The sequence below is a fragment of the Balaenoptera physalus genome (assembly GCF_965194825.1).
Source record: "Balaenoptera physalus genome assembly, chromosome: 4".
NCBI lineage: Eukaryota > Metazoa > Chordata > Mammalia > Artiodactyla > Balaenopteridae > Balaenoptera > Balaenoptera physalus.
In genome coordinates this window covers 131966529-131992738 of record NC_138891.1, presented here as the reverse complement: position 1 = coordinate 131992738, position 26210 = coordinate 131966529, and the positions used below count along the sequence as shown (strand labels likewise).

Here is a 26210-nt window from a genome sequence, read left to right as displayed (position 1 = left end):
ATATACAAAAACAAACTCAAAATGGGCTAAAGACTTAAATGTAAGACCTGAAAATATAAAACTCTTGGAAGAAAACATAGGCAGAACACACTTTGACATAAATTGTAGCAATATTTTTTTGGATCTCTATCCTAAGGCCAAAGAAATAAAAGCAAAAAGAAACAAATGGGACATAATTACACTTAAAAGGTTTTGCACAGCAAAGGAAGCTGTTGAAAAGACAAAAAGACAACCTAGGAAGTGTGAGAAAATATTTGCTGATGATGTGACTGACTAGGTGTTAATGTCCAAATTATACAAACATCTCATACAACTCACAGGCAAGAAAAACAAACAACCCAAGCAAAAAATCAATTATTGGGCACATGATTCTACTGAGACAATTCTTCAGCAGAACAAATTGCAATGATGCTTTTTAAATAAAACTGGAGTTTTCAAAATAACTAGCTCATTTTAAAGGAACTGTGACTGATTGTCAACAGTGACTGGTATATAATGGTTGCTTGCATATTTGTTGTCTATGTCAGGGAATGAATGGTATGCTCTGCCAATTACTGGCAGTATATAAAGGTCCATGGGAAGTAGACGACACACACACTTCAGAAACATCCTCTTGCAACCCACCTGAATCCACTTCCCTTGACAACATGTGTGGCAACTACTACGGCAACTCTTGTGGCTATCGCCGTGGGTTTAGTCCCTATTACAGCTGTGGATATGGGACTCGCTATGGCTGTGGCTATGGCTCAGGATACGGCTGTGGATATGGCTCCCCTTATGGCTGTGTTTATGGAACAGGATATGGCTGTGGATATGACTCTGGCTACCGCAGCTACTGGCCATTTTGCTTTAGGAGATGTTATTCTTCTTGCTGCTAAATCATCACCATCCAAACCTCGTGTGTTCCTGTAATGACACATCTAAAGATAATGAGATTCAAGGATCTATAACCCGTGATTTCTATTACCAGGAAACTACATGCCTAACAGAGGCTTTGACCTCCAACTACCCATGTTTAGATTGACATCTTTGTGGCTTGAGGTTCTATGATAGCGCCTGACTCTTTTCCGAAAATTTGCCTTTAACTTCCTTAAACTCTGATTCACTGTTATGACTGTGTTGATGATCCTAACATCCTCCAGTTGGGGAAATCACTTATTCTCAATAAAAATGGTGCATTGTTTCTAACAAACCTTTGTGTACTTGCTTGTGAATTAGTCATTTTTTTGAAATGTTATGGCCTCTGTTGCAAGTTGGGCTAATATCTTGCCTGAACCTTGATTTCTTCCTTGATATAATACAAGCATTTCTTCTTACATTTGCACCAGAAAAAATGTCTTCTCCTCCTATTTCTTGTTCCTCACATACTCAGGCGCTTGTACACCCAGGCACAAATCTCACAGTATTTCACTGCTGTGCTTTGCAAATCCCACTTTGTCTAGGTTGGAGCTGGAAGGTAAAGAGGAGGGGGAATGACACTTTATTCAGGATGTTAATGCAGAGTCCAAGGTAGAGAAGAGGTGCCCTGAGTGCTTAAAGGAATTGAAGAGATATTTTCCAGAATTAATGAGGAATTAGAATTAGACATAGGTACGGAAAACACGAGAATAAAGAACTAAGCAACAGATAAGTGAGAATCAACATATTCTCTTATGTCACCTGCTTTTGATGGAACTGAAAATGTATTTGTTTTCATATATCGTGGTTGAGGAAATTGATTTCGGTCACTTAATTGACAAATAGTTTTGAGTAGTTTAGAAAGGGCCTCATCTTAGTGAAGACAAAGTAGGGAAATTATAGACAAGTTTCTTGCTCTCACAGTGTTTATATTCTAGTACGTTAAGATCGAAAACCAAAGAGTAGAAAATAATTAAGATAATTTCAAACTGACAGCTGGGAGGGGGGAATAAAACCGGTTTATGGGAAAGAGAGTAAGGATCGAAGTATCAGAGGTAGTTCAGGGAGGTATTTTGAAGTTGTGATGAGCTGATGCCAATGGCAAAGGAAGATTAGAAAGGGCGGTAGCATGTGTAAAGAGGGAAAAGAAGTCCGTGAAGTTTTGGCAGAATATGATTTATTAGGCGTGTATGAGTTAACTTATATATCCAGAAAAGAGTCTTCATGAACTCTTAACACACTTTCAAAGTCATAAGTGTTGTGACTCCTTAGTTAAAGAACATCTGAGACACTCAGCTTTACAGAAGTGAGAAAATGGGGATAATATTTACAAATATCCTAAAATTTATATGTGCCACACAAATGTTTGAGTTCATATTCTTATTGGAGAAATATGGTTTGAGTGTAAGTTATGTGCCAGGCAGTGTTCTCAGAGCTGATTATGCAGTGATGTACAGAATAGATATGGTTTCTCTTGTTTTGCATCAATATCCAGATGTTTGCCTGGAAAGGTATTCGAAGTAATGCAATAAAGATAGAAGAATTTTCACTAACCCATGGGTATTGTGGAAAGAAAGTGTGTGTTGGCAGGGTATTGAAAAGTAAAGTGTCTATCCCAGGGAATTTGTGAAATAAAATTGATAGTTTTGTGTTTAAAAGATGACAGAAAAGGAAAGAAACTGAAGAATAACAAAAATTGGAGTGGAGATATATTTTCCTTACGCTTATTGTTGTGGATTAAACATAGCAGGGTGATCACATTAGAGCAGAGACCAATATCAGAGAAAAATAGGTAGAAAGATTTCTCAACAGAAAGAAAATTTTCTAATCATGAATGTTCTCAGAAAATGAAATCAGCAGCTTCGTGAAAATTCCTGTTGAAGCCACTCTATAGACTACTGGATCATAGCTCATTTTGTGTTGTTGAAATGTGGGATTCCAATAGAAGGAATCACCTTCAGGACTTTATACTCCCTTCCAACATGGATTTCATAATTGTTACTATAAGAATTTACTTTAATTTTGACCAGAAAGGAAAGCAGAGAAATAACAGCTGATACCACAGACATACAAATCATCATAAGCAATACTATGAACAGTTATATGCCAACAAGTTGGACAGCCTAGAAGAAAGAGACAAATTTCTAGAAACATATGGAATGACTAGACTGAATCAAGAAGAAACAGAAAACTTGAACAGATTGATCACTAGAAGTGAAGTCGAATCTCTAATTTGAAAAACTCCCAGCAAACGAAAGTGCAGGACCAGAGAGCTTCACAGGGGAATTCTATCAAACGTAAAAAGAAGAACTTATACCAATCCTTCTCAAAATGTTCCAGAACACTGAAGATGAGCAAACACTCCCAAGTTCATTCGACAAGGCCACCATTACCCTGATACCGAAACCAGACAAAGAGATTATAGAAAAAAGAAAATTAGAGTCCAATATCTTTGATGAACAATAGATGCAAAAGTCCTCAACAAAATATTAGCAAACCAAATCCAATAGTACAAAAAAGGATCATACGCAATGAACAAGTTGGATTTATTCCAGGGGCACAAGGATGGATTAGCATGTGCAAATCAATCAATGTGATACACCACAGCAACAAAAAGAAAGACAAAAATCACATGATCACATCAATAGATGCAGAAAAAGCATTTGAAAAAATTCAACATCGATTCATGATAAAAATCTTTGCTAAAGTGTGTGTAGAGGGAAAAGACATTAACATAAAAAAGGCCATTTATGACAAACCAACAGCCAACACAATACTGAATGGTGAAAAGGTGAAAGCCTTCCTCCTCAATTCAGGAACGAGACAAGGATGATGACTGTCGCCCCTTCTACTTAAATTGGAAGTTCTGGCCGCAGCAGTCATAAGAAAAAGAAATTAAATGTATGCAGAATGGAAAGGAAGAAGTAACACCGTACCTATTTGCATATGATATGGTACTTCATATAGAGAACTCTACAGTCTACACCCAAAAACCATTCGACCCTATAAACAAATTCAGTAGTTTGCATGATACAAGATTAATATACAGAAATCTCTTGTGCTTCTATACACTAATGATGAAATGTTAGGAAGAGAAAGTAAAACAAATCCCATTTAAAACTGCATCAACAATTACCTAGGAAGAAACTTAAACAAGGAGGTGAAATATCTATACTCTGAAAACTATAAAATGTGGTGAAGGAAATTAAAATCGATATAAAGAAAAGGAAATATATCCTGTGTCCTTAGATTTGAAGAACTAACATTTTAAAAATGGCCATACCTCCCAATGAAATCTACAGATTTAATGCAATCCCTATCAACATAGCTGTGACATTTTTCACAGACCTAGAACAAATATTTTTAACATTCACAGAACTAGGACAAATAATCCTTAAACAACACTAAAATTCATAGAAAAACTATTTCTAAAACTAGGACCACAAAAGACCCCCAGTTTTCAAAGCACTCTTCATAATAAAGGACAAAGCTCGAGATTCAACCCTACCAGACTTCAGACTATACTACACTGTGGTATTTGCTCCAAAACAGACACATATGTCAGTGGAAGAGAATACAGAGCCCAGAAATAATCCCACACACTTAGGATCAATCAATCTTGACAAAACAGGTAGGAATATACAAAGAGAAAAGACAGTCTCTTCAACAAGTGGTGCTGGGAAAAGTGAACAGCCAGGTATATAACAATGAGAGTAGAGCATTCCCTCACACCATATACAAAAACAAACTCAAAATGGGCTAAAGACCTAAATGTAAGAACTGAAAACTCTTGGAAGAAAACATAGGCAGAACACACTTTGACATAAATTGTAGCAATATTTTTTTGGATCTCTATCCTAAGGCCAAAGAAATAAAAGCAAAAAGAAACAAATGGGACATAATTACACTTAAAAGGTTTTGCACAGCAAAGGAAGCTGTTGAAAAGACAAAAAGACAACCTATGAAGTGTGAGAAAATATTTGCTGATGATGTGACTGACTAGGTGTTAATGTCCAAATTATACAAATATCTCATACAACTCACAGGCAAGAAAAACAAACAACCCAAGCAAAAAATCAATTATTGGGCACATGATTCTACTGAGACAGTTCTTCAGCAGAACAAATTAAAATGATGCTTTTTAAATAAAACTGGAGTTTTCAAAATAACTAGCTCATTTTAAAGGAACTGTGACTGATTGTCAACAGTGACTGGTATATAATGGTTGCTTGCATATTTGTTGTCTATGTCAGGGAATGAATGGTATGCTCTGCCAATTACTGGCAGTATATAAAGGTCCATGGGAAGTAGACGACACACACACTTCAGAAACATCCTCTTGCAACCCACCTGAATCCACTTCCCTTGACAACATGTGTGGCAACTACTACGGCAACTCTTGTGGCTATCGCCGTGGGTTTAGTCCCTATTACAGCTGTGGATATGGGACTCGCTATGGCTGTGGCTATGGCTCAGGATACGGCTGTGGATATGGCTCCCCTTATGGCTGTGTTTATGGAACAGGATATGGCTGTGGATATGACTCTGGCTACCGCAGCTACTGGCCATTTTGCTTTAGGAGATGTTATTCTTCTTGCTGCTAAAACATCACCATCCAAACCTCGTGTGTTCCTGTAATGACACATCTAAAGATAATGAGATTCAAGGATCTATAACCCGTGATTTCTATTACCAGGAAACTACATGCCTAACAGAGGCTTTGACCTCCAACTACCCATGTTTAGATTGACATCTTTGTGGCTTGAGGTTCTATGATAGCGCCTGACTCTTTTCCGAAAATTTGCCTTTAACTTCCTTAAACTCTGATTCACTGTTATGACTGTGTTGATGATCCTAACATCCTCCAGTTGGGGAAATCACTTATTCTCAATAAAAATGGTGCATTGTTTCTAACAAACCTTTGTGTACTTGCTTGTGAATTAGTCATTTTTTTGAAATGTTATGGCCTCTGTTGCAAGTTGGGCTAATATCTTGCCTGAACCTTGATTTCTTCCTTGATATAATACAAGCATTTCTTCTTACATTTGCACCAGAAAAAATGTCTTCTCCTCCTATTTCTTGTTCCTCACATACTCAGGCGCTTGTACACCCAGGCACAAATCTCACAGTATTTCACTGCTGTGCTTTGCAAATCCCACTTTGTCTAGGTTGGAGCTGGAAGGTAAAGAGGAGGGGGAATGACACTTTATTCAGGATGTTAATGCAGAGTCCAAGGTAGAGAAGAGGTGCCCTGAGTGCTTAAAGGAATTGAAGAGATATTTTCCAGAATTAATGAGGAATTAGAATTAGACATAGGTACGGAAAACACGAGAATAAAGAACTAAGCAACAGATAAGTGAGAATCAACATATTCTCTTATGTCACCTGCTTTTGATGGAACTGAAAATGTATTTGTTTTCATATATCGTGGTTGAGGAAATTGATTTCGGTCACTTAATTGACAAATAGTTTTGAGTAGTTTAGAAAGGGCCTCATCTTAGTGAAGACAAAGTAGGGAAATTATAGACAAGTTTCTTGCTCTCACAGTGTTTATATTCTAGTACGTTAAGATCGAGAACCAAAGAGTAGAAAATAATTAAGATAATTTCAAACTGACAGCTGGGAGGGGGGAATAAAACCGGTTTATGGGAAAGAGAGTAAGGATCGAAGTATCAGAGGTAGTTCTGGGAGGTATTTTGAAGTTGTGATGAGCTGATGCCAATGGCAAAGGAAGATTAGAAAGGGCGGTAGCATGTGTAAAGAGGGAAAAGAAGTCCATGAAGTTTTGGCAGAATATGATTTATTAGGCATGTATGAGTTAACTTATATATCCAGAAAAGTGTCTTCATGAACTCTTAACACACTTTCAAAGTCATAAGTGTTGTGACTCCTTAGTTAAAGAACATCTGAGACACTCAGCTTTACAGAAGTGAGAAAATGGGGATAATATTTACAAATATCCTAAAATTTATATGTGCCACACAAATGTTTGAGTTCATATTCTTATTGGAGAAATATTGTTTGAGTGTAAGTTATGTGCCAGGCAGTGTTCTCAGAGCTGATTATGCAGTGATGTACAGAATAGATATGGTTTCTCTTGTTTTGCATCAATATCCAGATGTTTGCCTGGAAAGGTATTCGAAGTAATGCAATAAAGATAGAAGAATTTTCACTAACCCATGGGTATTGTGGAAAGAAAGTGTGTGTTGGCAGGGTATTGAAAAGTAAAGTGTCTATCCCAGGGAATTTGTGAAATAAAATTGATAGTTTCGTGTTTAAAAGATGACAGAAAAGGAAAGAAACTGAAGAATAACAAAAATTGGAGTGGAGATATATTTTCCTTACGCTTATTGTTGTTGATTAAACATAGCAGAGTGATCACATTACAGCAGAGACCAATATCAGAAAAAATAGGTAGAAAGATTTCTCAACAGAAAGAAAATTTTCTAATCATGAATGTTCTCAGAAAATGAAATCAGCAGCTTCGTGAAAATTCCTGTTGAAGCCACTCTATAGACTACTGGATCATAGCTCATTTTGTGTTGTTGAAATGTGGGATTCCAGTAGAAGGAATCACCTTCAGGACTTTATACTCCCTTCCAACATGGATTTCATAATTGTTACTATAAGAATTTACTTTAATTTTGACCAGAAAGGAAAGCAGAGAAATAACAGCTGATACCACAGACATACAAATCATCATAAGCAATACTATGAACAGTTATATGCCAACAAGTTGGACAGCCTAGAAGAAAGAGACAAATTTCTAGAAACATATGGAATGACTAGACTGAATCAAGAAGAAACAGAAAACTTGAACAGATTGATCACTAGAAGTGAAGTCGAATCTCTAATTTGAAAAACTCCCAGCAAACGAAAGTGCAGGACCAGAGAGCTTCACAGGGGAATTCTATCAAACGTAAAAAGAAGAACTTATACCAATCCTTCTCAAAATGTTCCAGAACACTGAAGATGAGCAAACACTCCCAAGTTCATTCGACAAGGCCACCATTACCCTGATACCGAAACCAGACAAAGAGATTATAGAAAAAAGAAAATTAGAGTCCAATATCTTTGATGAACAATAGATGCAAAAGTCCTCAACAAAATATTAGCAAACCAAATCCAATAGTACAAAAAAGGATCATACGCAATGAACAAGTTGGATTTATTCCAGGGGCACAAGGATGGATTAGCATGTGCAAATCAATCAATGTGATACACCACAGCAACAAAAAGAAAGACAAAAATCACATGATCACATCAATAGATGCAGAAAAAGCATTTGAAAAAATTCAACATCGATTCATGATAAAAATCTTTGCTAAAGTGTGTGTAGAGGGAAAAGACATTAACATAAAAAAGGCCATTTATGACAAACCAACAGCCAACACAATACTGAATGGTGAAAAGGTGAAAGCCTTCCTCCTCAATTCAGGAACGAGACAAGGATGATGACTGTCGCCCCTTCTACTTAAATTGGAAGTTCTGGCCGCAGCAGTCATAAGAAAAAGAAATTAAATGTATGCAGAATGGAAAGGAAGAAGTAACACCGTACCTATTTGCATATGATATGGTACTTCATATAGAGAACTCTACAGTCTACACCCAAAAACCATTCGACCCTATAAACAAATTCAGTAGTTTGCATGATACAAGATTAATATACAGAAATCTCTTGTGCTTCTATACACTAATGATGAAATGTTAGGAAGAGAAAGTAAAACAAATCCCATTTAAAACTGCATCAACAATTACCTAGGAAGAAACTTAAACAAGGAGGTGAAATATCTATACTCTGAAAACTATAAAATGTGGTGAAGGAAATTAAAATCGATATAAAGAAAAGGAAATATATCCTGTGTCCTTAGATTTGAAGAACTAACATTTTAAAAATGGCCATACCTCCCAATGAAATCTACAGATTTAATGCAATCCCTATCAACATAGCTGTGACATTTTTCACAGACCTAGAACAAATATTTTTAACATTCACAGAACTAGGACAAATAATCCTTAAACAACACTAAAATTCATAGAAAAACTATTTCTAAAACTAGGACCACAAAAGACCCCCAGTTTTCAAAGCACTCTTCATAATAAAGGACAAAGCTCGAGATTCAACCCTACCAGACTTCAGACTATACTACACTGTGGTATTTGCTCCAAAACAGACACATATGTCAGTGGAAGAGAATACAGAGCCCAGAAATAATCCCACACACTTAGGATCAATCAATCTTGACAAAACAGGTAGGAATATACAAAGAGAAAAGACAGTCTCTTCAACAAGTGGTGCTGGGAAAAGTGAACAGCCAGGTATATAACAATGAGAGTAGAGCATTCCCTCACACCATATACAAAAACAAACTCAAAATGGGCTAAAGACCTAAATGTAAGAACTGAAAACTCTTGGAAGAAAACATAGGCAGAACACACTTTGACATAAATTGTAGCAATATTTTTTTGGATCTCTATCCTAAGGCCAAAGAAATAAAAGCAAAAAGAAACAAATGGGACATAATTACACTTAAAAGGTTTTGCACAGCAAAGGAAGCTGTTGAAAAGACAAAAAGACAACCTATGAAGTGTGAGAAAATATTTGCTGATGATGTGACTGACTAGGTGTTAATGTCCAAATTATACAAATATCTCATACAACTCACAGGCAAGAAAAACAAACAACCCAAGCAAAAAATCAATTATTGGGCACATGATTCTACTGAGACAGTTCTTCAGCAGAACAAATTAAAATGATGCTTTTTAAATAAAACTGGAGTTTTCAAAATAACTAGCTCATTTTAAAGGAACTGTGACTGATTGTCAACAGTGACTGGTATATAATGGTTGCTTGCATATTTGTTGTCTATGTCAGGGAATGAATGGTATGCTCTGCCAATTACTGGCAGTATATAAAGGTCCATGGGAAGTAGACGACACACACACTTCAGAAACATCCTCTTGCAACCCACCTGAATCCACTTCCCTTGACAACATGTGTGGCAACTACTACGGCAACTCTTGTGGCTATCGCCGTGGGTTTAGTCCCTATTACAGCTGTGGATATGGGACTCGCTATGGCTGTGGCTATGGCTCAGGATACGGCTGTGGATATGGCTCCCCTTATGGCTGTGTTTATGGAACAGGATATGGCTGTGGATATGACTCTGGCTACCGCAGCTACTGGCCATTTTGCTTTAGGAGATGTTATTCTTCTTGCTGCTAAAACATCACCATCCAAACCTCGTGTGTTCCTGTAATGACACATCTAAAGATAATGAGATTCAAGGATCTATAACCCGTGATTTCTATTACCAGGAAACTACATGCCTAACAGAGGCTTTGACCTCCAACTACCCATGTTTAGATTGACATCTTTGTGGCTTGAGGTTCTATGATAGCGCCTGACTCTTTTCCGAAAATTTGCCTTTAACTTCCTTAAACTCTGATTCACTGTTATGACTGTGTTGATGATCCTAACATCCTCCAGTTGGGGAAATCACTTATTCTCAATAAAAATGGTGCATTGTTTCTAACAAACCTTTGTGTACTTGCTTGTGAATTAGTCATTTTTTTGAAATGTTATGGCCTCTGTTGCAAGTTGGGCTAATATCTTGCCTGAACCTTGATTTCTTCCTTGATATAATACAAGCATTTCTTCTTACATTTGCACCAGAAAAAATGTCTTCTCCTCCTATTTCTTGTTCCTCACATACTCAGGCGCTTGTACACCCAGGCACAAATCTCACAGTATTTCACTGCTGTGCTTTGCAAATCCCACTTTGTCTAGGTTGGAGCTGGAAGGTAAAGAGGAGGGGGAATGACACTTTATTCAGGATGTTAATGCAGAGTCCAAGGTAGAGAAGAGGTGCCCTGAGTGCTTAAAGGAATTGAAGAGATATTTTCCAGAATTAATGAGGAATTAGAATTAGACATAGGTACGGAAAACACGAGAATAAAGAACTAAGCAACAGATAAGTGAGAATCAACATATTCTCTTATGTCACCTGCTTTTGATGGAACTGAAAATGTATTTGTTTTCATATATCGTGGTTGAGGAAATTGATTTCGGTCACTTAATTGACAAATAGTTTTGAGTAGTTTAGAAAGGGCCTCATCTTAGTGAAGACAAAGTAGGGAAATTATAGACAAGTTTCTTGCTCTCACAGTGTTTATATTCTAGTACGTTAAGATCGAAAACCAAAGAGTAGAAAATAATTAAGATAATTTCAAACTGACAGCTGGGAGGGGGGAATAAAACCGGTTTATGGGAAAGAGAGTAAGGATCGAAGTATCAGAGGTAGTTCAGGGAGGTATTTTGAAGTTGTGATGAGCTGATGCCAATGGCAAAGGAAGATTAGAAAGGGCGGTAGCATGTGTAAAGAGGGAAAAGAAGTCCGTGAAGTTTTGGCAGAATATGATTTATTAGGCGTGTATGAGTTAACTTATATATCCAGAAAAGAGTCTTCATGAACTCTTAACACACTTTCAAAGTCATAAGTGTTGTGACTCCTTAGTTAAAGAACATCTGAGACACTCAGCTTTACAGAAGTGAGAAAATGGGGATAATATTTACAAATATCCTAAAATTTATATGTGCCACACAAATGTTTGAGTTCATATTCTTATTGGAGAAATATTGTTTGAGTGTAAGTTATGTGCCAGGCAGTGTTCTCAGAGCTGATTATGCAGTGATGTACAGAATAGATATGGTTTCTCTTGTTTTGCATCAATATCCAGATGTTTGCCTGGAAAGGTATTCGAAGTAATGCAATAAAGATAGAAGAATTTTCACTAACCCATGGGTATTGTGGAAAGAAAGTGTGTGTTGGCAGGGTATTGAAAAGTAAAGTGTCTATCCCAGGGAATTTGTGAAATAAAATTGATAGTTTTGTGTTTAAAAGATGACAGAAAAGGAAAGAAACTGAAGAATAACAAAAATTGGAGTGGAGATATATTTTCCTTACGCTTATTGTTGTGGATTAAACATAGCAGAGTGATCACATTAGAGCAGAGACCAATATCAGAGAAAAATAGGTAGAAAGATTTCTCAACAGAAAGAAAATTTTCTAATCATGAATGTTCTCAGAAAATGAAATCAGCAGCTTCGTGAAAATTCCTGTTGAAGCCACTCTATAGACTACTGGATCATAGCTCATTTTGTGTTGTTGAAATGTGGGATTCCAGTAGAAGGAATCACCTTCAGGACTTTATACTCCCTTCCAACATGGATTTCATAATTGTTACTATAAGAATTTACTTTAATTTTGACCAGAAAGGAAAGCAGAGAAATAACAGCTGATACCACAGACATACAAATCATCATAAGCAATACTATGAACAGTTATATGCCAACAAGTTGGACAGCCTAGAAGAAAGAGACAAATTTCTAGAAACATATGGAATGACTAGACTGAATCAAGAAGAAACAGAAAACTTGAACAGATTGATCACTACAAGTGAAGTCGAATCTCTAATTTGAAAAACTCCCAGCAAACGAAAGTGCAGGACCAGAGAGCTTCACAGGGGAATTCTATCAAACGTAAAAAGAAGAACTTATACCAATCCTTCTCAAAATGTTCCAGAACACTGAAGATGAGCAAACACTCCCAAGTTCATTCGACAAGGCCACCATTACCCTGATACCGAAACCAGACAAAGAGATTATAGAAAAAAGAAAATTAGAGTCCAATATCTTCGATGAACAATAGATGCAAAAGTCCTCAACAAAATATTAGCAAACCAAATCCAATAGTACAAAAAAGGATCATACGCAATGAACAAGTTGGATTTATTCCAGGGGCACAAGGATGGATTAGCATGTGCAAATCAATCAATGTGATACACCACAGCAACAAAAAGAAAGACAAAAATCACATGATCACATCAATAGATGCAGAAAAAGCATTTGAAAAAATTCAACATCGATTCATGATAAAAATCTTTGCTAAAGTGTGTGTAGAGGGAAAAGACATTAACATAAAAAAGGCCATTTATGACAAACCAACAGCCAACACAATACTGAATGGTGAAAAGGTGAAAGCCTTCCTCCTCAATTCAGGAACGAGACAAGGATGATGACTGTCGCCCCTTCTACTTAAATTGGAAGTTCTGGCCGCAGCAGTCATAAGAAAAAGAAATTAAATGTATGCAGAATGGAAAGGAAGAAGTAACACCGTACCTATTTGCATATGATATGGTACTTCATATAGAGAACTCTACAGTCTACACCCAAAAACCATTCGACCCTATAAACAAATTCAGTAGTTTGCATGATACAAGATTAATATACAGAAATCTCTTGTGCTTCTATACACTAATGATGAAATGTTAGGAAGAGAAAGTAAAACAAATCCCATTTAAAACTGCATCAACAATTACCTAGGAAGAAACTTAAACAAGGAGGTGAAATATCTATACTCTGAAAACTATAAAATGTGGTGAAGGAAATTAAAATCGATATAAAGAAAAGGAAATATATCCTGTGTCCTTAGATTTGAAGAACTAACATTTTAAAAATGGCCATACCTCCCAATGAAATCTACAGATTTAATGCAATCCCTATCAACATAGCTGTGACATTTTTCACAGACCTAGAACAAATATTTTTAACATTCACAGAACTAGGACAAATAATCCTTAAACAACACTAAAATTCATAGAAAAACTATTTCTAAAACTAGGACCACAAAAGACCCCCAGTTTTCAAAGCACTCTTCATAATAAAGGACAAAGCTCGAGATTCAACCCTACCAGACTTCAGACTATACTACACTGTGGTATTTGCTCCAAAACAGACACATATGTCAGTGGAAGAGAATACAGAGCCCAGAAATAATCCCACACACTTAGGATCAATCAATCTTGACAAAACAGGTAGGAATATACAAAGAGAAAAGACAGTCTCTTCAACAAGTGGTGCTGGGAAAAGTGAACAGCCAGGTATATAACAATGAGAGTAGAGCATTCCCTCACACCATATACAAAAACAAACTCAAAATGGGCTAAAGACCTAAATGTAAGAACTGAAAACTCTTGGAAGAAAACATAGGAAGAACACACTTTGACATAAATTGTAGCAATATTTTTTTGGATCTCTATCCTAAGGCCAAAGAAATAAAAGCAAAAAGAAACAAATGGGACATAATTACACTTAAAAGGTTTTGCACAGCAAAGGAAGCTGTTGAAAAGACAAAAAGACAACCTATGAAGTGTGAGAAAATATTTGCTGATGATGTGACTGACTAGGTGTTAATGTCCAAATTATACAAATATCTCATACAACTCACAGGCAAGAAAAACAAACAACCCAAGCAAAAAATCAATTATTGGGCACATGATTCTACTGAGACAGTTCTTCAGCAGAACAAATTAAAATGATGCTTTTTAAATAAAACTGGAGTTTTCAAAATAACTAGCTCATTTTAAAGGAACTGTGACTGATTGTCAACAGTGACTGGTATATAATGGTTGCTTGCATATTTGTTGTCTATGTCAGGGAATGAATGGTATGCTCTGCCAATTACTGGCAGTATATAAAGGTCCATGGGAAGTAGACGACACACACACTTCAGAAACATCCTCTTGCAACCCACCTGAATCCACTTCCCTTGACAACATGTGTGGCAACTACTACGGCAACTCTTGTGGCTATCGCCGTGGGTTTAGTCCCTATTACAGCTGTGGATATGGGACTCGCTATGGCTGTGGCTATGGCTCAGGATACGGCTGTGGATATGGCTCCCCTTATGGCTGTGTTTATGGAACAGGATATGGCTGTGGATATGACTCTGGCTACCGCAGCTACTGGCCATTTTGCTTTAGGAGATGTTATTCTTCTTGCTGCTAAAACATCACCATCCAAACCTCGTGTGTTCCTGTAATGACACATCTAAAGATAATGAGATTCAAGGATCTATAACCCGTGATTTCTATTACCAGGAAACTACATGCCTAACAGAGGCTTTGACCTCCAACTACCCATGTTTAGATTGACATCTTTGTGGCTTGAGGTTCTATGATAGCGCCTGACTCTTTTCCGAAAATTTGCCTTTAACTTCCTTAAACTCTGATTCACTGTTATGACTGTGTTGATGATCCTAACATCCTCCAGTTGGGGAAATCACTTATTCTCAATAAAAATGGTGCATTGTTTCTAACAAACCTTTGTGTACTTGCTTGTGAATTAGTCATTTTTTTGAAATGTTATGGCCTCTGTTGCAAGTTGGGCTAATATCTTGCCTGAACCTTGATTTCTTCCTTGATATAATACAAGCATTTCTTCTTACATTTGCACCAGAAAAAATGTCTTCTCCTCCTATTTCTTGTTCCTCACATACTCAGGCGCTTGTACACCCAGGCACAAATCTCACAGTATTTCACTGCTGTGCTTTGCAAATCCCACTTTGTCTAGGTTGGAGCTGGAAGGTAAAGAGGAGGGGGAATGACACTTTATTCAGGATGTTAATGCAGAGTCCAAGGTAGAGAAGAGGTGCCCTGAGTGCTTAAAGGAATTGAAGAGATATTTTCCAGAATTAATGAGGAATTAGAATTAGACATAGGTACGGAAAACACGAGAATAAAGAACTAAGCAACACATAAGTTAGAATCAACATATTCTCTTATGTCACCTGCTTTTGATGGAACTGAAAATGTATTTGTTTTCATATATCGTGGTTGAGGAAATTGATTTCGGTCACTTAATTGACAAATAGTTTTGAGTAGTTTAGAAAGGGCCTCATCTTAGTGAAGACAAAGTAGGGAAATTATAGACAAGTTTCTTGCTCTCACAGTGTTTATATTCTAGTACGTTAAGATCGAGAACCAAAGAGTAGAAAATAATTAAGATAATTTCAAACTGACAGCTGGGAGGGGGGAATAAAACCGGTTTATGGGAAAGAGAGTAAGGATCGAAGTATCAGAGGTAGTTCTGGGAGGTATTTTGAAGTTGTGATGAGCTGATGCCAATGGCAAAGGAAGATTAGAAAGGGCGGTAGCATGTGTAAAGAGGGAAAAGAAGTCCATGAAGTTTTGGCAGAATATGATTTATTAGGCATGTATGAGTTAACTTATATATCCAGAAAAGTGTCTTCCTGAACTCTTAACACACTTTCAAAGTCATAAGTGTTGTGACTCCTTAGTTAAAGAACATCTGAGACACTCAGCTTTACAGAAGTGAGAAAATGGGGATAATATTTACAAATATCCTAAAATTTATATGTGCCACACAAATGTTTGAGTTCATATTCTTATTGGAGAAATATTGTTTGAGTGTAAGTTATGTGCCAGGCAGTGTTCTCAGAGCTGATTATGCAGTGATGTACAGAATAGATATGGTTTCTCTTGTTTTGCATCAATATCCAGATGTTTGCCTGGAAAGGTATTCGAAGTAATGCAATAAAGATAGAAGAATTTTCACTAACCCATGGGTATTGTGGAAAGAAAGTGTGTGTTGGCAGGGTATTGAAAAGTAAAGTGTCTATCCCAGGGAATTTGTGAAATAATATTGATAGTTTTGTGTTTAAAAGATGACAGAAAAGGAAAGAAACTGAAGAATAACAAAAATTGGAGTGGAGATATATTTTCCTTACGCTTATTGTTGTGGATTAAACATAGCAGAGTGATCACATTAGAGCAGAGACCAATATCAGAAAAAATAGGTAGAAAGATTTCTCAACAGAAAGAAAATTTTCTAATCATGAATGTTCTCAGAAAATGAAATCAGCAGCTTCGTGAAAATTCCTGTTGAAGCCACTCTATAGACTACTGGATCATAGCTCATTTTGTGTTGTTGAAATGTGGGATTCCAGTAGAAGGAATCACCTTCAGGACTTTATACTCCCTTCCAACATGGATTTCATAATTGTTACTATAAGAATTTACTTTAATTTTGACCAGAAAGGAAAGCAGAGATATAACAGCTGATACCACAGACATACAAATCATCATAAGCAATACTATGAACAGTTATATGCCAACAAGTTGGACAGCCTAGAAGAAAGAGACAAATTTCTAGAAACATATGGAATGACTAGACTGAATCAAGAAGAAACAGAAAACTTGAACAGATTGATCACTAGAAGTGAAGTCGAATCTCTAATTTGAAAAACTCCCAGCAAACGAAAGTGCAGGACCAGAGAGCTTCACAGGGGAATTCTATCAAACGTAAAAAGAAGAACTTATACCAATCCTTCTCAAAATGTTCCAGAACACTGAAGATGAGCAAACACTCCCAAGTTCATTCGACAAGGCCACCATTACCCTGATACCGAAACCAGACAAAGAGATTATAGAAAAAAGAAAATTAGAGTCCAATATCTTTGATGAACAATAGATGCAAAAGTCCTCAACAAAATATTAGCAAACCAAATCCAATAGTACAAAAAAGGATCATACGCAATGAACAAGTTGGATTTATTCCAGGGGCACAAGGATGGATTAGCATGTGCAAATCAATCAATGTGATACACCACAGCAACAAAAAGAAAGACAAAAATCACATGATCACATCAATAGATGCAGAAAAAGCATTTGAAAAAATTCAACATCGATTCATGATAAAAATCTTTGCTAAAGTGTGTGTAGAGGGAAAAGACATTAACATAAAAAAGGCCATTTATGACAAACCAACAGCCAACACAATACTGAATGGTGAAAAGGTGAAAGCCTTCCTCCTCAATTCAGGAACGAGACAAGGATGATGACTGTCGCCCCTTCTACTTAAATTGGAAGTTCTGGCCGCAGCAGTCATAAGAAAAAGAAATTAAATGTATGCAGAATGGAAAGGAAGAAGTAACACCGTACCTATTTGCATATGATATGGTACTTCATATAGAGAACTCTACAGTCTACACCCAAAAACCATTCGACCCTATAAACAAATTCAGTAGTTTGCATGATACAAGATTAATATACAGAAATCTCTTGTGCTTCTATACACTAATGATGAAATGTTAGGAAGAGAAAGTAAAACAAATCCCATTTAAAACTGCATCAACAATTACCTAGGAAGAAACTTAAACAAGGAGGTGAAATATCTATACTCTGAAAACTATAAAATGTGGTGAAGGAAATTAAAATCGATATAAAGAAAAGGAAATATATCCTGTGTCCTTAGATTTGAAGAACTAACATTTTAAAAATGGCCATACCTCCCAATGAAATCTACAGATTTAATGCAATCCCTATCAACATAGCTGTGACATTTTTCACAGACCTAGAACAAATATTTTTAACATTCACAGAACTAGGACAAATAATCCTTAAACAACACTAAAATTCATAGAAAAACTATTTCTAAAACTAGGACCACAAAAGACCCCCAGTTTTCAAAGCACTCTTCATAATAAAGGACAAAGCTCGAGATTCAACCCTACCAGACTTCAGACTATACTACACTGTGGTATTTGCTCCAAAACAGACACATATGTCAGTGGAAGAGAATACAGAGCCCAGAAATAATCCCACACACTTAGGATCAATCAATCTTGACAAAACAGGTAGGAATATACAAAGAGAAAAGACAGTCTCTTCAACAAGTGGTGCTGGGAAAAGTGAACAGCCAGGTATATAACAATGAGAGTAGAGCATTCCCTCACACCATATACAAAAACAAACTCAAAATGGGCTAAAGACCTAAATGTAAGAACTGAAAACTCTTGGAAGAAAACATAGGCAGAACACACTTTGACATAAATTGTAGCAATATTTTTTTGGATCTCTATCCTAAGGCCAAAGAAATAAAAGCAAAAAGAAACAAATGGGACATAATTACACTTAAAAGGTTTTGCACAGCAAAGGAAGCTGTTGAAAAGACAAAAAGACAACCTATGAAGTGTGAGAAAATATTTGCTGATGATGTGACTGACTAGGTGTTAATGTCCAAATTATACAAATATCTCATACAACTCACAGGCAAGAAAAACAAACAACCCAAGCAAAAAATCAATTATTGGGCACATGATTCTACTGAGACAGTTCTTCAGCAGAACAAATTAAAATGATGCTTTTTAAATAAAACTGGAGTTTTCAAAATAACTAGCTCATTTTAAAGGAACTGTGACTGATTGTCAACAGTGACTGGTATATAATGGTTGCTTGCATATTTGTTGTCTATGTCAGGGAATGAATGGTATGCTCTGCCAATTACTGGCAGTATATAAAGGTCCATGGGAAGTAGACGACACACACACTTCAGAAACATCCTCTTGCAACCCACCTGAATCCACTTCCCTTGACAACATGTGTGGCAACTACTACGGCAACTCTTGTGGCTATCGCCGTGGGTTTAGTCCCTATTACAGCTGTGGATATGGGACTCGCTATGGCTGTGGCTATGGCTCAGGATACGGCTGTGGATATGGCTCCCCTTATGGCTGTGTTTATGGAACAGGATATGGCTGTGGATATGACTCTGGCTACCGCAGCTACTGGCCATTTTGCTTTAGGAGATGTTATTCTTCTTGCTGCTAAAACATCACCATCCAAACCTCGTGTGTTCCTGTAATGACACATCTAAAGATAATGAGATTCAAGGATCTATTACCCGTGATTTCTATTACCAGGAAACTACATGCCTAACAGAGGCTTTGACCTCCAACTACCCATTTTTAGATTGACATCTTTGTGGCTTGAGGTTCTATGATAGCGCCTGACTCTTTTCCGAAAATTTGCCTTTAACTTCCTTAAACTCTGATTCACTGTTATGACTGTGTTGATGATCCTAACATCCTCCAGTTGGGGAAATCACTTATTCTCAATAAAAATGGTGCATTGTTTCTAACAAACCTTTGTGTACTTGCTTGTGAATTAGTCATTTTTTTGAAATTTTATGGCCTCTGTTGCAAGTTGGGCTAATATCTTGCCTGAACCTTGATTTCTTCCTTGATATAATACAAGCATTTCTTCTTACATTTGCACCAGAAAAAATGTCTTCTCCTCCTATTTCTTCTTCCTCACATACTCAGGCGCTTGTACACCCAGGCACAAATCTCACAGTATTTCACTGCTGTGCTTTGCAAATCCCACTTTGTCTAGGTTGGAGCTGGAAGGTAAAGAGGAGGGGGAATGACACTTCATTCCGGATGTTAATGCAGAGTCCAAGGTAGAGAAGAGGTGCCCTGAGTGCTTAAAGGAATTGAAGAGATATTTTCCAGAATTAATGAGGAATTAGAATTAGACATAGGTACGGAAAACACGAGAATAAAGAAGTAAGCAACAGATAAGTGAGAATCAACATATTCTCTTATGTCACCTGCTTTTGATGGAACTGAAAATGTATTTGTTTTCATATATCGTGGTTGAGGAAATTGATTTCGGTCACTTAATTGACAAATAGTTTTGAGTAGTTTAGAAAGGGCCTCATCTTAGTGAAGACAAAGTAGGGAAATTATAGACAAGTTTCTTGCTCTCACAGTGTTTATATTCTAGTACGTTAAGATCGAAAACCAAAGAGTAGAAAATAATTAAGATAATTTCAAACTGACAGCTGGGAGGAGGGAATAAAACCGGTTTATGGGAAAGAGAGTAAGGATCGAAGTATCAGAGGTAGTTCAGGGAGGTATTTTGAAGTTGTGATGATCTGATGCCAATGGCAAAGGAAGATTAGAAAGGGCGGTAGCATGTGTAAAGAGGGAAAAGGAGTCCGTGAAGTTTTGGCAGAATATGATTTATTAGGCACGTATGGGTTAACTTATAAATCCAGAAAAGAGTCTTCATGAACTCTTAACACACTTTCAAAGTTATAAGTGTTGTGACTCCTTAGTTAAAGAACATCTGAGACACTCAGCTTTACAGAAGTGAGAAAATGGGGATAATATTTACAAATATCCTAAAATTTATATGTGCCACACAAATGTTTGAGTTCATATTCTTATTGGAGAAATATTGTTTGAGTGTAAGTTATGTGCCAGGCAGTGTTCTCAGAGCTGATTATGCAGTGATGTACAGAATAGATATGGTTTCTCTTGTTTTGCATCAATATCCAGATGTTTGCCTGGAAAGGTATTCGAAGTAATGCAATAAAGATAGAAGAATTTTCACTAACCCATGGGTATTGTGGAAAGAAAGTGTGTGTTGGCAGGGTATTGAAAAGTAAAGTGTCTATCCCAGGGAATTTGTGAAATAAAATTGATAGTTTTGTGTTTAAAAGATGACAGAAAAGGAAAGAAACTGAAGAATAACAAAAATTGGAGTGGAGATATATTTTCCTTACGCTTATTGTTGTGGATTAAACATAGCAGAGTGATCACATTAGAGCAGAGACCAATATCAGAGAAAAATAGGTAGAAAGATTTCTCAACAGAAAGAAAATTTTCTAATCATGAATGTTCTCAGAAAATGAAATCAGCAGCTTCGTGAAAATTCCTGTTGAAGCCACTCTATAGACTACTGGATCATAGCTCATTTTGTGTTGTTGAAATGTGGGATTCCAGTAGAAGGAATCACCTTCAGGACTTTATACTCCCTTCCAACATGGATTTCATAATTGTTACTATAAGAATTTACTTTAATTTTGACCAGAAAGGAAAGCAGAGAAATAACAGCTGATACCACAGACACACAAATCATCATAAGCAATACTATGAACAGTTATATGCCAACAAGTTGGACAGCCTAGAAGAAAGAGACAAATTTCTAGAAACATATTGAATGACTAGATTGAATCAAGAAGAAACAGAAAACTTGAACAGATTGATCACTAGAAGTGAAGTCGAATCTCTAATTTGAAAAACTCCCAGCAAACGAAAGTGCAGGACCAGAGAGCTTCACAGGGGAATTCTATCAAACGTAAAAAGAAGAACTTATACCAATCCTTCTCAAAATGTTCCAGAACACTGAAGATGAGCAAACACTCCCAAGTTCATTCGAGAAGGCCACCATTACCCTGATACCGAAACCAGACAAAGATATTTTAGAAAAAAGAAAATTAGAGTCCAATATCTTCGATGAACAATAGATGCAAAAGTCATCAAGAAAATATTAGCAAACCAAATCCAATAATACAAAAAAGGATCATACGCAATGAACAAGTTGGATTTATTCCAGGGGCACAAGGATGGATTAGCATGTGCAAATCAATCAATGTGATACACCACAGCAACAAAAAGAAAGACAAAAATCACATGATCACATCAATAGATGCAGAAAAAGCATTTGAAAAAATTCAACATCGATTCATGATAAAAATCTTTGCTAAAGTGTGTGTAGAGGGAAAATACATTAACATAAAAAAGGCCATTTATGACAAACCAACAGCCAACACAATACTGAATGGTGAAAAGGTGAAAGCCTTCCTCCTCAATTCAGGAACGAGACAAGGATGATGACTGTCGCCCCTTCTACTTAAATTGGAAGTTCTGGCCGCAGCAGTCATAAGAAAAAGAAATTAAATGTATGCAGAATGGAAAGGAAGAAGTAACACCGTAACTATTTGCATATGATATGGTACTTCATATAGAGAACTCTACAGTCTACACCCAAAAACCATTCGACCCTATAAACAAATTCAGTAGTTTGCATGATACAAGATTAATATACAGAAATCTCTTGTGCTTCTATACACTAATGATGAAATGTTAGGAAGAGAAAGTAAAACAAATCCCATTTAAAACTGCATCAAAAATTACCTAGGAAGAAACTTAAACAAGGAGGTGAAATATCTATACTCTGAAAACTATAAAATGTGGTGAAGGAAATTAAAATCGATATAAAGAAAAGGAAATATATCCTGTGTCCTTAGATTTGAAGAACTAACATTTTAAAAATGGCCATACCTCCCAATGAAATCTACAGATTTAATGCAATCCCTATCAACATAACTGTGACATTTTTCACAGACCTAGAACAAATATTTTTAAAATTCACAGAACTAGGACAAATAATCCTTAAACAACACTAAAATTCATAGAAAAACTATTTCTAAAACTAGGACCACAAAAGACCCCCAGTTTTCAAAGCACTCTTCATAATAAAGGACAAAGCTCAAGATTCAACCCTACCAGACTTCAGACTATACTACACTGTGGTATTTGCTCCAAAACAGACACATATGTCAGTGGAAGAGAATACAGAGCCCAGAAATAATCCCACACACTTAGGATCAATCAATCTTGACAAAACAGGTAGGAATATACAAAGAGAAAAGACAGTCTCTTCAACAAGTGGTGCTGGGAAAAGTGAACAGCCATGTATATAACAATGAGAGTTGAGCATTCCCTCACACCATATACAAAAACAAACTCAAAATGGGCTAAAGACCTAAATGTAAGACCTGAAAATATAAAACTCTTGGAAGAAAACATAGGCAGAACACACTTTGACATAAATTGTAGCAATATTGTTTTGGATCTCTATCCTAAGGCCAAAGAAATAAAAGCAAAAAGAAACAAATGGGACATAATTACACTTAAAAGGTTTTGCACAGCAAAGGAAGCTGTTGAAAAGACAAAAAGACAACCTATGAAATGTGAGAAAATATTTGCTGATGATGTGACTGACTAGGTGTTAATGTCCAAATTATACAAACATCTCATACAACTCACAGGCAAGAAAAACAAACAACCCAAGCAAAAAATCAATTATTGGGCACATGATTCTACTGAGACAATTCTTCAGCAGAACACATTAAAATGATGCTTTTTAAATAAAACTGGAGTTTTCAAAATAACTAGCTCATTTTAAAGGAACTGTGACTGATTGTCAACAGTGACTGGTATATAATGGTTGCTTGCATATTTGTTGTCTATGTCAGGGAATAAATGGTATGCTCTGCCAATTACTGGCAGTATATAAAGGTCCATGGGAAGTAGACGACACACACACTTCAGAAACATCCTCTTGCAACCCACCTGAATCCACTTCCCTTGACAACATGTGTGGCAACTACTACGGCAACTCTTGTGGCTATCGCCGTGGGTTTAGTCCCTATTACAGCTGTCGATATGGGACTCGCTATGGCTGTGGCTATGGCTCAGGATACGGCTGTGGATATGGCTCCCCTTATGGCTGTGTTTATGGAACAGGATATGGCTGTGGATATGACTCTGGCTACCGCAGCTACTGGCCATTTTGCTTTAGGAGATGTTATTCTTCTTGCTGCTAAAACATCACCATCCAAACCTCGTGTGTTCCTGTAATGACACATGTAAAGATAATGAGATTCAAGGATCTATAACCCGTGATTTCTATTACCAGGAAACTACATGCCTAACAGAGGCTTTGACCTCCAACTACCCATTTTTAGATTGACATCTTTGTGGCTTGAGGTTCTATGATAGCGCCTGACTCTTTTCCGAAAATTTGCCTTTAACTTCCTTAAACTCTGATTCACTGTTATGACTGTGTTGATGATCCTAACATCCTCCAGTTGGGGAAATCACTTATTCTCAATAAAAATGGTGCATTGTTTCTAACAAACCTTTGTGTACTTGCTTGTGAATTAGTCATTTTTTTGAAATTTTATGGCCTCTGTTGCAAGTTGGGCTAATATCTTGCCTGAACCTTGATTTCTTCCTTGATATAATACAAGCATTTCTTCTTACATTTGCACCAGAAAAAATGTCTTCTCCTCCTATTTCTTCTTCCTCACATACTCAGGCGCTTGTACACCCAGGCACAAATCTCACAGTATTTCACTGCTGTGCTTTGCAAATCCCACTTTGTCTAGGTTGGAGCTGGAAGGTAAAGAGGAGGGGGAATGACACTTCATTCCGGATGTTAATGCAGAGTCCAAGGTAGAGAAGAGGTGCCCTGAGTGCTTAAAGGAATTGAAGAGATATTTTCCAGAATTAATGAGGAATTAGAATTAGACATAGGTACGGAAAACACGAGAATAAAGAAGTAAGCAACAGATAAGTGAGAATCAACATATTCTCTTATGTCACCTGCTTTTGATGGAACTGAAAATGTATTTGTTTTCATATATCGTGGTTGAGGAAATTGATTTCGGTCACTTAATTGACAAATAGTTTTGAGTAGTTTAGAAAGGGCCTCATCTTAGTGAAGACAAAGTAGGGAAATTATAGACAAGTTTCTTGCTCTCACAGTGTTTATATTCTAGTACGTTAAGATCGAAAACCAAAGAGTAGAAAATAATTAAGATAATTTCAAACTGACAGCTGGGAGGAGGGAATAAAACCGGTTTATGGGAAAGAGAGTAAGGATCGAAGTATCAGAGGTAGTTCAGGGAGGTATTTTGAAGTTGTGATGAGCTGATGCCAATGGCAAAGGAAGATTAGAAAGGGCGGTAGCATGTGTAAAGAGGGAAAAGGAGTCCGTGAAGTTTTGGCAGAATATGATTTATTAGGCACGTATGGGTTAACTTATAAATCCAGAAAAGAGTCTTCATGAACTCTTAACACACTTTCAAAGTTATAAGTGTTGTGACTCCTTAGTTAAAGAACATCTGAGACACTCAGCTTTACAGAAGTGAGAAAATGGGGATAATATTTACAAATATCCTAAAATTTATATGTGCCACACAAATGTTTGAGTTCATATTCTTATTGGAGAAATATTGTTTGAGTGTAAGTTATGTGCCAGGCAGTGTTCTCAGAGCTGATTATGCAGTGATGTACAGAATAGATATGGTTTCTCTTGTTTTGCATCAATATCCAGATGTTTGCCTGGAAAGGTATTCGAAGTAATGCAATAAAGATAGAAGAATTTTCACTAACCCATGGGTATTGTGGAAAGAAAGTGTGTGTTGGCAGGGTATTGAAAAGTAAAGTGTCTATCCCAGGGAATTTGTGAAATAAAATTGATAGTTTTGTGTTTAAAAGATGACAGAAAAGGAAAGAAACTGAAGAATAACAAAAATTGGAGTGGAGATATATTTTCCTTACGCTTATTGTTGTGGATTAAACATAGCAGAGTGATCACATTAGAGCAGAGACCAATATCAGAGAAAAATAGGTAGAAAGATTTCTCAACAGAAAGAAAATTTTCTAATCATGAATGTTCTCAGAAAATGAAATCAGCAGCTTCGTGAAAATTCCTGTTGAAGCCACTCTATAGACTACTGGATCATAGCTCATTTTGTGTTGTTGAAATGTGGGATTCCAGTAGAAGGAATCACCTTCAGGACTTTATACTCCCTTCCAACATGGATTTCATAATTGTTACTATAAGAATTTACTTTAATTTTGACCAGAAAGGAAAGCAGAGAAATAACAGCTGATACCACAGACACACAAATCATCATAAGCAATACTATGAACAGTTATATGCCAACAAGTTGGACAGCCTAGAAGAAAGAGACAAATTTCTAGAAACATATTGAATGACTAGATTGAATCAAGAAGAAACAGAAAACT

General features: G+C 36.5%; 1 protein-coding gene across 1 annotated transcript; it reads left to right on the top strand.

Moving 5' to 3' along the window:
* Nucleotides 1-647: 647 nt before the first annotated feature.
* On the top strand, nucleotides 648-10131 carry KRTAP21-2 (keratin associated protein 21-2; the record flags this gene model as incomplete). Its single annotated transcript, XM_082459460.1, is given in 5 exon segments — nucleotides 648-779; nucleotides 782-783; nucleotides 5333-5426; nucleotides 5429-5430; nucleotides 9955-10131. Coding segments are annotated over 5 exon segments (399 nt in total). The 3' UTR covers nucleotides 10124-10131.
* Nucleotides 10132-26210: the final 16079 nt, after the last annotated feature.